This window comes from Girardinichthys multiradiatus, chromosome 12 (genome assembly GCF_021462225.1).
Source record: "Girardinichthys multiradiatus isolate DD_20200921_A chromosome 12, DD_fGirMul_XY1, whole genome shotgun sequence".
NCBI lineage: Eukaryota > Metazoa > Chordata > Actinopteri > Cyprinodontiformes > Goodeidae > Girardinichthys > Girardinichthys multiradiatus.
The window spans coordinates 32,598,651-32,612,184 of record NC_061805.1 but is presented as its reverse complement, the minus strand read 5'-3'; the positions used below and the strand labels follow the sequence as shown (position 1 = coordinate 32,612,184).

The 13,534-nt window shown below is 39.4% G+C and overlaps 1 protein-coding gene across 10 annotated transcripts in view; it reads right to left on the bottom strand.

Moving 5' to 3' along the window:
• git2a (G protein-coupled receptor kinase interacting ArfGAP 2a) overlaps positions 1–13,534 on the bottom strand; it is a 36,097-nt gene that overhangs the window by 2,676 nt on the left and 19,887 nt on the right. Inside the window, exons 8-21 of one of the 10 annotated variants that reach the window (XM_047382715.1) lie at positions 11,478–11,523; positions 11,158–11,163; positions 11,011–11,062; positions 10,858–10,930; positions 10,619–10,716; positions 10,405–10,516; positions 8,640–8,758; positions 8,404–8,553; positions 5,427–5,675; positions 4,659–4,745; positions 2,442–2,524; positions 2,123–2,314; positions 1,772–1,903; positions 1,309–1,372 (exon numbers count right to left, since the gene is read on the bottom strand). In XM_047382715.1, coding sequence (XP_047238671.1) covers positions 1,309–1,372; positions 1,772–1,903; positions 2,123–2,314; positions 2,442–2,524; positions 4,659–4,745; positions 5,427–5,675; positions 8,404–8,553; positions 8,640–8,758; positions 10,405–10,516; positions 10,619–10,716; positions 10,858–10,930; positions 11,011–11,062; positions 11,158–11,163; positions 11,478–11,523 — 1,463 coding nt within the window. Of the gene's footprint in view, positions 1–1,308; positions 1,373–1,742; positions 1,904–2,122; positions 2,315–2,441; positions 2,525–4,658; positions 4,746–5,426; positions 5,676–8,403; positions 8,554–8,639; positions 8,759–10,404; positions 10,517–10,618; positions 10,717–10,857; positions 10,931–11,010; positions 11,063–11,157; positions 11,164–11,477; positions 11,524–13,534 lie in introns of all 10 variants that reach the window. The other 9 variants (XM_047382717.1, XM_047382720.1, XM_047382718.1 and 6 more) reach the window with 9 other exon arrangements.

The window sequence follows — 13,534 nt, the reverse complement described above, 5'->3', positions numbered from 1 at the left end:
GCTTCTGGCATCATTCTGATGGATATTTGGCCATTCTTTCAATCAGACTTGGTATGCTTTATTAAAAGTGGTTGATTTTCTGTCCCTGACCTGGCTTTTAAGCATTGTTCGTACATTTCCAATAGGGTTGAGGTAGGGGCCATTGAAGAGGTTTAATGTTAGCATGTGTTATCCACTCCAAAATGAGTTTAAATCTGTTTATTTATTTATTAATGTCCTGCAGAAACAAATCATTGTTTTTAAATTTTAACCATCTTGCTGTTGATTAGAGGTGAAGTTGTAGAATTTGGAGGTAGTCCCCCATCTTCATCCATTCATTCGCTTCGTGTGGTGCACCACTGTCACTGCCAGCTAAAGAGACGCAGTGTTTAAAGGTTTTAACCATATAAATCAAATTGCTCAGATGAAATGATACAGATAGGATGTTTAGACACAACCCCAGGAAACACCAAGGCTTGAGCCCATCGTAAACCAGAAAACTCTGGAACAGCAGTGTTACTGTCCACAATGAAATCAGTTTAACCTCAGCCTCAGCAGGGTGACCAGGAAAGAAGCCCCCTGCTCCAAAATGAACACCTTTAAGAGCGAATGAAATAGGTAGCTTCTCACACGGATGGAGAGCCTTCGGAGAAAAGTCCTATGGTCAGACGTGATCTACACGTGTTCTCTAAGCAAACAACTGAACGGGACCAAAACTAATCGGTTGATCTGTCTGTTTTACTGCCAGTGATTTCTGGTCAACTGTGCGAAGTGGATGGAATTATAATTTTTTTTATCTTTACTTCAAATCAATGGTTAAATGGCTGACACTTTCTGAAATGGATAAAGCAGGCTAGCATTAGGGTTGTGGTATGTCCCCGACCTCAACACTATTGAAAATGTATGGAATATGCTGAAAACTGGGTTCATGCAAGAAAATCAACCAATTTAAATGACTTCTAGCATTTCTATGGTCAAATATCCTGATAGAATGATGCCAGGAGCTTGTTGGTAGTTACACAAAGCATGTGCTTAGCAACTTGCTTAAAGGCCATTTATCTATATATTAGTGGGAGGTGTTTGTATATTATTGAAACAGTATGTTTAATTTTCATCCATTGTGGATTTTAAAATGAATCCACAATAAATTCAAACACAGGCACCCAGTTCTAGTTTTTAAACTCCATTACAGCTGCACATTTTATTATCAATCCAAATAAGGAGTGAAACGTATCATCAAAAGCCCAAAGCCATTATGAAAATCATGGTCACGATGAATGGATGTAATCATTTCTGACAGGAACTGTAACCACAAGAGTGTTATCAAACCTTGGGGAAGAGGGCAGCCATTTCTGTTACAGCCACATGGATTCTTTCTGAGCAGGGGAGAAAGCTGTGACGGAAAAAAGCTTTTTATGAGTTTAACATTAAATAAATAATTACACAATACTAATACTAAGCAAATAATAGGCTAGTATGCTGTTTAGCTATTAGAATCTACCAAGATTTACGGTAATTATTTCACAGAATCATGCCATATTAGAAACAGTCGACCACACAGCAAAAACGTCATCCTGAAACATCAAATACTGTCAGTTCAAAGCTGTTGCATGATTTAACTTCCCTTTTTTTTAAACATAAAACTATTTAAAGTCAGGCAACTTAACCATGCAGAGGCACATCCATGAAAAACAGAGCTTGTTAGCAGGTGGGACACGGCAGAGGAAAGAAACCGTGTGATGGAGAGGAAAATTAAACTGTGCCTGGGAGGCAGGGACAGAAGCCAGAGTACCAGGAGGTGTGGTCAGGGGACCGCAGGCTGAGAGGCTGCAGGGGAGAGGGGACCTTCTCGGCCCAGGGCACCAGAGTACTGAAACATCCCAGGCTGTGACGGAGTCGACGGACTCCCTCACGCTCACATGGTCTACACACAGGTGGTGAAGGATGGGGAGGCCAAAGAATATTGCAACAGTAGAGTAGAGGTGGAGGTAGAATGAGAAGGAAGAGATGTTGACAGGAAAAAGTGGACAAAAGGCATAAAAGTAACAAATTGTAACCAAATTATGATCAATGGAGGAGGAAATAAGGTCTGAAATGGATGCACAGACACACTAAGGCTGAAAAAAATCTTCTCCTGTCTGACCTGTCATGTTTATTATCCTGTGCAGCTCGAAGGAGCTCCTGAATATTTTTGGTGATCTGCTCTGTTTTGCGGATGACGTCCTCCGTGCTTGGAAGCGTGGGGTCCGGCTCCATCTCCAGATCATCTAGCTCAGGAATGGAGCTGCCCTCTCCCAGCCAGCCGCTGCTCCTCAGCCTCCCCCTCCTGCCGAAGCTGCAGAGGGAAAAGTCAAGAAGAGTGAGACAAGAAACACCTGAAGTGAGTTTCCAAATCATGTAAGTGTATCATAGAAAATAAAAAGGTACATGAGTTTGTTTTGTTGGCATAAACAACATCTTACCCAGAATCATCCATCTCAGAGTCATTAAATGTGTTGTCATAATCACTTTCTGGCACGCTGCTTTGCTTTTCCAACTTTGAGGTCTGGAGGAAAATTTAGTGACAAAATAACATGTAAGGGCTTTACTGACTATGCTATTCAATAATTAAACGATTTAAATGCTCGTCATTGAGAATAAAAAGCAAAGCTGAATGCTGTATAAAACAAGCCAATAAAGCTATGAAGCCAGAGCACCAGACTTCAACAATATAGGCAAAAAAAAGGATATTAGGAAAAATAATAGCCTATGTACAAAGTTAAGAAGGTTTGTTCAAATCAGTGTGAGGCCAAAGCTGATCCTGCTTAAGCATTAGCAATATCAAGTGTCTGTGTTAATCAAATGCAGTGGAAAAACATTAATGTGTGTATAAAGGCTTGTGGATACCTGAGGTGAAGGTTAAACCAGTGAAAGAAAAAGTTAAAAGTTATTTACATGTGGCAAGAAATCTCACCTTAAAAAAATAAAACCAAATGCAGAAAAAATGAGATCACTGCTTATGTTTGTAACAAAACATAACAGTGAAAGAAACTTAGTCTTTGCAGCAGATTTTCCAGCGTTTATTAGACTTTAGACTCACGAAATGTTGAGACAGACAAGTACAGTCATGCCTCATGTCAACTGAGCGTTTTCACAAACTGGAGATCTCCGTGTCTAAATCTGACTTAAAATACAAGCTAACTAATCTCACCCTCAGGAAATTTCCATGCACTCAGACATGAGATGAAGGTCTTTTCTGCTTTCACCGATGACTCATACTTTCAAATGACAAACCATTACCATTACGTTTGGCTGCTATAGATCTGAGATATTTTCTTTTCTTTTTGCAAACATTATCAGCTGCAGGACAAAATGAAACTTAAATGTTTTGAAAGTAACCAGGAAAAAAAAGTATGTCATATTTCACAAAATGTGTAATTTTCCTTCCTTTTTACATTACTGTTTAAAGTGTGGAAATAAGCTGGTCAAAAAAAGCAGCTGCTGCAGCTCGTCTTTCAACTCAAGGTTCAGCAGGCACAATCAGGCGATGCCTTTACAGATCCTTGCAAATAATTTACACACCTTGGACTTTTTTTTACCACATTACAATCACAAACCACAATGTATTTTATTGGGACTGTATGTGGGAAAGCAACACTAAGTAATGTATAAGTGTAAAGTGAAACGAAAAGGATAGTTTCAAACATTTTTAACAAATCACTACTGTGTGGCATTCATTTGTATTCAGACCCCTTTACTCTGATGTCCTTAAATAAAATCCAGTGTAACCCACTGCCTTTAGAAGTCACCTAATAAGTAAAAGGAAATATAATGGTTTTAATTTTCGGCCTTCACACTAAAAACTATATGTGATGAAAAACTGACACTAAACATCACACTGAACACATAATTCCCCAGGTGAAACACGGTGGTGGCCGAATCATGCTGTGCGGATACTACAACAGTGCCAGGGAAGCTGGTCAGTGTTGATTAGAAGACGGATGGAGCTGAATACAAAAGGTTTATGACTGGTGCAAAGGTTCACCTTTCAGCAGGGAAACGACCTTGAAGATAAAGCCAGAGCCTCAATAAAATTGTTTAGCGTAAAAAATATTCATGTTAGAATGGTCCAGTCAAAGTCCAGGCCTAAATCTCATTGAGAATTTGTGGAAAGAAAATGTATGTTCACTGATGCTCTCCATCTAGTCGGACTGAGTCTTTTATCCAGGTGTTTAAAGCTGGTAGAGGCTTAATGAAAAATCCTTGTAGAGGTTTTGGCAGCAACAGATGGTTCTACAAAAATAGTAACCTAGGGGGGCTGAATACAGACACATCATAGACGTTCCAGATTTTGATTTTATATTTGTAAACTATATTCCTTCCTTTTCACATATACATTATACACATTTGGCCGGTCTTCTCAATAAAATTGGTAAGTTGTAACTTGACAAAATGTAAGAAAGTCCGAAGGGGAATTAATACTTTTGCAAGGCACGGCAAAAAAACTACGCCTTTCTGCTTGTTAACAGTGCACTGAGGATGATGCTGATGACGGCAGCCAGTGGGAGGTTGACTCATGCAGCAGGGCAGATAAACAGCAGGAGTACACAAGGAGCTTATGAAGGAGGGCAGATAGAATGGGCTCCAAGTGGATCTGCTGTGTCCCACAAGGATGCAGACCGAGTGCAAATGTACTTAACCTTTTGAGAAGTGTCGTCCTTGGACCAAGACAGGGTGGATGGAAAAGAGGGGAGGGATGAAGAGGTCACAAATGCACCCCTTTCTGTCTAAAGACAGAGGTTAAATCATAGTTCAATGAAAACGTGTAAGACAAAAAATATGAGTGGAGATGGACATGTCCCCTGGCAGATTAAGATTTAGTTTAAATGGCTAATTTAGGAGGAATAGATGGTATTTGTGAAGTTATTTGTAAAGATTCTACATTAACTGCAAGAACTGATAACAAATAGAGGCTAGAAGCCAATTACCGGTACTTAAAAGACGAGTCTCAAATTTAACCATGAAATGTGTTCCTATAGATAATCAAAACAGACAAGAGGTGTGTGTGTGTGTGTGTTTGTGTGGGGGAAGCATCATGCATTACAGAACACAGTGTTTATACAGTAGCTTTAATGCAAATCAACTTAAAACAGTACAAAGATTTAAAGCTAATCATCTTGCTTCCACAAATACAGTTTGTCCAAATAAAGCAGCAGTCCAGCAAACTGAGACAATGTAGATAGGATTCTAAACTGGACACAATGAAATGAGACAAATGTGTGGCATTGATGTTTACAATGAATCTTAGTCTTTGATACAATTAAATACTCAGTGGCATATTAGATACAATAAAACACAAGGATACAACAAAATGACTGCAGACAAGGTAAAGAAATGAGGGGAAAAGACACGGAAATGAGCAGTGGAGAGGAAGCTGCAAAGGACAGCAGGGAAGAGGTCTTACTTACATGATGTGAAAAGGGTTGCAGGCTGGGGAGACCCTCCTCTGGGTAAGGAGTTTCCCCTTTGGAAAGATAGGGTTTCAGGCCTGAGCCGGTCTCATACATTGACATTGGCCGACTGGCCCGCGCAGACTGCCGGCGTTTCAGGGCTGAGGGGCTGGATGGGTCGGGGTAGTCTGTACTGCTGGGGGTCTGATAGACATTTGTTGTGACCTGCCGTCTGAGAGAGGTGTTCTCGCTTTGCAGAGATTGCAGCTGGAAGAGACGGTCAGCAGTACACTAAGAGGCGATCTCAGCAAGGCAAGCCTTGGTCCCTGTTACAAGTTCTGTAAAGCTTACCCTCTCTGATCTTAACCCACAGCTTCCATACGTTTTAATATTAAATTTGATCCAGCTAACGCTTTAATGTGGCACTAATTAAGCAGATATTAATATTAAGAATTATAAGCACACAAAATCTGAAGTTGCTTTAATGATAAAATATTTAGTAGAGCTTTATTTCCATAAGACTAATCTATTTGATTACATCGAATGAAATCTGATATCGTCTCCAGATTTAGTTTAAATAACGCCAACATCCAGTAGTTACTAGCTGCTGTAAAACCAAATTCATGCAGACATGTGTCACCTGATTCTCCCCAGACATAATTTTAAAAGAGGATTTAACTCTGGTCTCACAATGTGAAGCAAATCATAAGCAAGTAAGAGACTGTTGCAAAAAGATGTAGCTACAGAACAGACAGATTGACTTAAGAATAATAAAAAGAGCCTTAGAAGAAAAGCAAAAACTGGCCCCAAAATGAATGCAGCAGTTTGCATTCAACAAAAAGAGGGAAGGGAGGATTTGGTAAGAAACAGAGAGGCAGCTTCTGATTTACGTTCAGAGAGCTGATATGTTTATGAATTGAAAACAAGAACTCAAAATCTGTCAAATACTCTTTTGTCCCTACTACAATATGATATGTCAATTAAAACATATTAAAATAGTAACAGTTTGGCATGAACAGCACTTTATCTAAATGTGGACACTGATGCTACCTCCAGAAGAGGAGAATAAAACAGGAAGCTCAAGTACAGGTACATCTCAATAAATTAGAATCTGCTTCGATATAGTGATGTGATATAGTCTAAGTGATCATTTCTTGTAAGACAATGATTAAGGCTTACAGCTATGGTCTTGTGGCTTAAACAATCACAATGAAGAATGCTGACTTGACAGTTGTCCAGCAAACAGTCAGCGACACCCTCCAAAGCTGCAACAGCTCATTCCTAAAGAAGCTGGTTGTTCATAGAAAGCTGTATCCAAGCATACAGCTATTAAAGTTTAGTGGAAGGAAAATGTTTGGTTGAAAAAATAAAAGTTGGACAAGATGCAGGGATAGCCACAACATTAGAGGTGTGAAGCAAAGGTTTGTATTCCTTATGTTAAGCCCCCCCGGATCCAGAGATGTCGGAGGGATCTTAATGAGGAGAAAAGGGACCGGACTGTTGCTCGGTGGTCCAATGTCGTCTTTTCAGGTAAAATTAAATGTGTTTAATTTTAAAATCAAGGTCAGAGTCTGGAGAAGGAGCGGAGAAGGACAAAATCCCAGTTGCTTCAGGTCCAGTGTGAAGTGTACACAGTCAGTGATGATTTGGGGAGTCATGTCATCTGCTGATGTTGGTCCACTGAGTTTAATCAAGTCCTAAGTCAGAGCAGCCATCTACCAGTAAATTGTGTATTCTTGATTTGTTTGACATAGTTCTGATATGCGTGGCTGTTGTCTTGGAAAGGTCTTCCTTGTGAAAGAGATTTCTGACCTCAACTGGAGATCGTCATGCTTCCCTCTGCTGGCAAGCTTTTTTCCAGCAGAACTTGGCACCTGCCCACAGTGCCAACAGTACCAATACATGTTTTAATAACAGAGCCCACAATGCAGATGTCCTGAAGGTTGCTATCACTGCAACCTGGGCTTCCATATCCCCTCAGCAGAACCACAGGCTGATCACCTCCATGCCATGCTGCATAGATGCAGTAATCTACGCCACAGGAATGCCGACCAGACTGACAATTCTCTATTAAAAATAATTTATTATTGATCTTAAATTATATTCTAACTTTTTGAGAAACTGAAATTTGGGTCATCAATAGCTGTAAGACAAAATCATCAAAAAGAAAATCTCCAAATATATTTGTGTGCAATGCATCTATATGAGCTTCTCTTTTTTTTAACTAACAAAAATAAAATAACCTCTCAAAATATTCAAATTTATTAAGACCTGTACATCCTAAAGCGTAAACTAACAATAAGTGTTAGGAACTGGCCGTAGAAAACACAAATGTTGAAAACCTAAACTGCAAAAAACATATGCAACATGTCACCAAAAAGGATCACTTTGTTGTTTGAGTATAATAGGACTGGTGCAACTCAGCTGTGGCTCAGTGAATTACTTTCTGTGTGATCCATCATCAGGAAGTTGAAAGATCAGAGCAACCATGTGACCAGTATCTTTCAGTCAAATATTAGAAAACACACGAAAAACAGCCGTTAAAAGAAATAAGCTACAACATTTTCACAATAAAAAAAGTATATGTGATGAAGAACACACACACACACACACATATTCAGTTAGTCACTATTTTATCATAAAATGTTAAAATCCAGAATGAATTGTCATGCTTTTTTAAAACATGCTTGTTAGTAACACCATAACTTTCACTCCAACTTATACATAATAAAAATAAAACTCATTATTAAATCAAAAAAGATGCATTACTTTTTCTGAAGTCAACAAAAAAACAAACATTTTTCTTTCAAGTTCTGAAACATGCTGGTCAAACGAAGGCTGATCCAGTTTCGCTGACTCGGATCACTTCCCAGCCCCCAACACCAGAGAGCGCTCACGCGGTGCAGCAGAAGCTGCTCTGTGGCTCCACACCCTCCCTCCTAGTCAGCCCCCCCTCCCAGGGTTAGTGATCGTACTGGTGGAGGGCGGTGGATACCTTTTTCTGCATCAGCCTCAGCTCGTCGTTCAGATTGTCGTTGGCTTTCAAAAGCTGCTGGATCTTGGCTTCAGAGGCCGTGAGTGCGGTTTTCACCTCCATGTATTCATGCATAGTTATCGGGCCATCAGAAATGTCAGAGTCCAGGCTCTGTGGAGGAAACTGGTTAAAAACAAAAAACCTCCAACAGGGGGAATTTGTCCTCTATTAAAACTGTGAAATTAATGGCCAGATACCTTGGTTCTGTCTCCTTTGCTTGAAGGGAGCTCTTGGTCTGTATCTTCATCTGAAGCCACACTGTCATAATCACTGCTGTGTCTGACAGCCACGCCCTTTAATATGAGTTCAACGTTGTCTGGAATGAACAGCAGCAAAATCGGAGGGTTAGTGTTTGTCCGTTTGATCCAGCACCTTACAAAAGGATTCAGTAGTCCCTTGAATCTTGTCACGTTTTTTCATCCTAAAACCACAACCTTCAAAATATTTTTTACGTGATAGACCACGACAAAGCAGCTGATAACTGTTAAGCAGAGGGAAAATAATTTATGGTATTCAAACATCTCAGTCATTACTTTGTAGAGCTTCCTGCAATTACAGCTGCAGGTCATTTTGGGGTCCGTTTCTACCAGCTTTGCACATCTTGAAACATCTTTTGCCCATTATTCTATGCGAAATAACGAAAGCTCAGTCAGATTAGATGGAGAGGCATCTGTAAACTTCAAACGTAACATTTTTGCCAGATGCCCAATTGGATTGACTAGGCCTCGACTGGGCCGTTCAAGAATATATAAGAATATGCTTTGATTACCTTGGAGCTCCAGCTGTAAGTTTGCGGTTGTATTTCGTTCTAACTTCCTGTCAACGCCAATCCAATTTATTTATAAAGCATTTAAAACCAACTACTAGTTGACCAATGTGCTGCACATTAAGAGAATAAGTAAGAATGGGAAAGTAAAAACAGTCATAAAACAATGTTAGACATCACATCTCACACAAAAGAACAAACAACTCGTGCTGTGTTGAACGGCATGGAAAAAAGGTGGATCTAAAAGAAGACAGTGAGCGGGTTGTCTAACACGTAGAGGCAACCCGTTTCTATAACTTAGGGGCCACAACTGCAAAAACCTGATCACCTCTAGTCATCTGACCTTAGATAGAGACTGTGAAGATCAACCAGGTCTGAGAGATAGGGTGGAAATAGATCATTAAGACATTTAAATCTAAATAAAATTATTTTAAAATCAATTCTGTAGCACTATGGAAACTAGTGAAGAGCAGCCAGCACACGAGTGATGTGGCAAACTACCAACTGAACTTCTATGGTGTTCTTTCAACAATGGTTTGCTTCTTTTCACTCTTCCATAATGTCCAGATTTGCGAAGTTTATAACTAGTTATAGTTTTATTGTTGTTTAGAGTTGTGGATCTCTCCAGCTCCTCCAGAATTACCACAGTTACTGCTTCTCTGATTGCTTCCCTTATTGTGCTTAGGTGGACAGCCATGTTCTGATAGGTTTTCAGTTGTCCCAAACTCAGAGATCATCAAAGCTTGGCATTTTGTTTTATAGCCCAATTCTTCATTAAACGTGTCCAGAACGGTTTCCCCGTTGCCTACGTTCTTCATGATGCTGTTTGTACACTAATGTTCTATAAGAAACCTCTGAGGCCTTCACAGAACAGCTGGATTTATACTGACATTGAATTACACAACGAGACTCCAACAACAAAGTTTGTTTACGAATCAGGTGACGAAAGGCAACTGGTTGCCCTGAAAATTATTCATGGGTATCAGAGTAAAGGGAAGACTAAATACAAACACACAAAATTAACGACCGTGCATTTTGTTCCTTCCGCTTCACAGTGGCGCACTATTTTGTGTTGGCCTTTGTCATGAAATTCCAATATAATACACTGAAGCTTGTGGTTGTAATGTGACAAAATTTGAAGATTATCAGATGGTGTGAATATATTTGCAGGATAAAAGTAACTACAGGATACCGACCTTTTGGGCTGCCAACTGAATTCCCTTGTTGCCTGCGTTTGGCATCACTTAATATATCAATGACTAATGTTGCAAATTCATGTGCATTGAACCTTGCAAGCTTCTGTCGACCCTGCAGAAAAATAACTGAGTCAAACAGCGGTACCCAATTTAAATTTGCAGTAAAAAGCAGAACATAGCAGGACCTGCAGGGACCTTTGCAATGCGGACTTGCCTGGTTTCTTGTTGATGAATACTCTGGATTTACAGGAAGGAAGGGGACCAGAATAGTCTCCGTCACCAAGGTGCTGTGATTCTGTGTGGCCAACCACACTGCACACAATGAGATAAAGATGACATAGGTGTGTATAGCTGCACCTTTCTGAAGGTAGGCCTAAACAGTGACACACTGATGACATGCAACGACAGAAATCTAATCTAAACAAAGGATAGAAAAGCTCATTTCTCCTTTACCTGCATCTGTCTCCCGTCTGTCCACTTCGTCATACACGTCCATGGCCAGCTCCTCAAATAAATGATTACTGAGCTACATGAAGGTCAGAAAGACATATTTAGCCTTAAAAAGTCTAAATGAATAAAATATTTCATGGTAAGCAACGTACTTACAGACTGCAGCTTTCTCTTTGCTGCTTTTGCGAGTTCTGTTAAATCTGCACTGCTGCAGAGAAAAAATAAAATCAGCTTTTTAATTATATGCAGATGAATTATACCAACCATCAACATGATTTACTTTTTTACCCACGTTATACTTACACATTTCTGCTCCATCAAAAGACAGCAAGTAAGAAAGGTCAAATATATCACTTAAATTTAATTTATAGAGCACACATTCTGCAGAGCAGTTTTCTGACTGAAGTGAAATTAGAGCATGTATTTTCTTTCCAGAACAAATGTATTATTTGCAACAATTACAGACATCTTGGGTATGTAAGTAACTTCAGTGGGTCTGTTTTCTCTAAACTAGATTGAACAGACAGCAGACAGTGAGTTAATAGTAGAAGTGCCTCACTGCATCGCATCAATGTAAGCTGAAAGCCAGTCCCTTAACATGGACCTAAATGAACTGAACTTACCTGTCAGCCATCTGGGGAACAATGAAGTGCTCGCCATTTTTATGATCTAAATGGACCGAAAGGAGAGTAGTGGATTTATATGACATAGCTATCATTAACAATAATTACAAAAGGAGTGTGTCCATACATGTTTTGGTAGAGGGATTTTCTTACCAGAAACCAGTAATTAAAAACAAAAAATAAGTGGTTATTTGATTGTTTTAAAATACAACATATAAAAACACTGCTTGTATTTCAGTTTGAGGTGACAAACAGATTGAAGTAATTCAGATTTGGTTTGATTTCCTTTTCATGTTTGAATCGATAAAAACACAAAGTTCTGCCACCGTTGTTGGGCAGCTCCGTGTACTTTTGTGTTCATTCAATTTTCTATTTTTGGAAGTAAAATCAAATTCTGAAAAGGGTGTCAAGTTTGGTTTTCTGATCCTATGAATTAAAGAAAAAAACAGAAAGGGCTTCATTTTGCTTTAAAAAAAATCCGTGTGTGGTTCGTTCTTTGATTTTTTTTCTGTTTCAAAATAATACGAGAAAAAAAAGAATATTGAGGCGTTTATGTAAATTTTGTTTTGTTTTAAAATTAAAAAACGACAACTCCAATGATAAAACATTTTAATAGTTAAAAGAAAGACATGTTTTATATTTTGTTGGTTCACCATGTAAGACATTTCGGCTGAGTCAGATGCTGGCATTGGCAGCACTAGAACCCTGCATTGGTTACAGAACTTGTGCGAAATTCTGTTTCCCTGAAATAATCTGTTCTCTCGGTCACACAACACCGACGTTACACCATGTTACTACATGTATTTCACTACACAGTTCTTTAGGATTAGGTATGAGTCCTGTGAGGTTAGGTTAATGGACAGCAGATTGGTGAGGAGAATCTGCTGAGGCCAGCACACAGCCCATGTGAAGCAACAGCGCCTCCTGGAGTCACAATATACAGATAGAAGGGGGATAGATTATTTCGGGGGAACAGAATTTTGCACAAATTCTGTAATCAATGCAGGGATTGAGTGCAGTGATTGCCACCCACCTTGTACAAATGCGAACATCAATGATACGCCACAGGTCACTTACCTGAAAGCCCTTTTTCGGTAAATCTTAATTTATTTTCGGTCTTATTTTCCTTGAGTATTACTTTTTGTTTTAAGTTTACATTACAGTGAGCTTGTTGGATATTTGTAAATGAGTTTAGTTTGACGTCTGTAATATCGGTATTATACTGTAAACCACAAATTCCTCCCATTGTTTAGCGTCAATCACGTGAACCACGACAAACAGTCTATTTTGTGCCTCTAATTATGTATTTTGGAGTATTGGTTATTCTGTATCTGTCACTTTATTACTTTATAGGTGACCTGTGCGGTCGGCGGGTTCATTCTGACTGCGCCAGATATAATACTCACACAACATATTTCTGAACAAAGTGTTTGCAGGGATAACCTGTATCTGTAGATGTACAGGTCCTTCTCAAAATATTAGCATATTGTGATAAAGTTCATTATTTTCCATAATGTCATGATGAAAATTTAACAGTCATATATTTTAGATTCATTGCACACTAACTGAAATATTTCAGGTCTTTTATTGTCTTAATACGGATGATTTTGGCATACAGCTCATGAAAACCCAAAATTCCTATCTCACAAAATTAGCATATCATTAAAAGGGTCTCTAAACGAGCTATGAACCTAATCATCTGAATCAACGAGTTAACTCTAAACACCTGCAAAAGATTCTTGAGGCCTTTAAAACTCCCAGCCTGGTTCATCACTCAAAACCCCAATCATGGGTAAGACTGCCGACCTGACTGCTGTCCAGAAGGCCACTATTGACACCCTCAAGCAAGAGGGTAAGACACAGAAAGAAATTTCTGAACGAATAGGCTGTTCCCAGAGTGAAGTATCAAGGCACCTCAGTGGGAAGTCTCTGGGAAGGAAAAAGTGTGGCAGAAAACGCTGCACAACGAGAAGAGGTGACCGGACCCTGAGGAAGATTGTGGAGAAGGGCCGATTCCAGACCTTGGGGGACCTGCGGAAGCAGTGGACTGAGTCTGG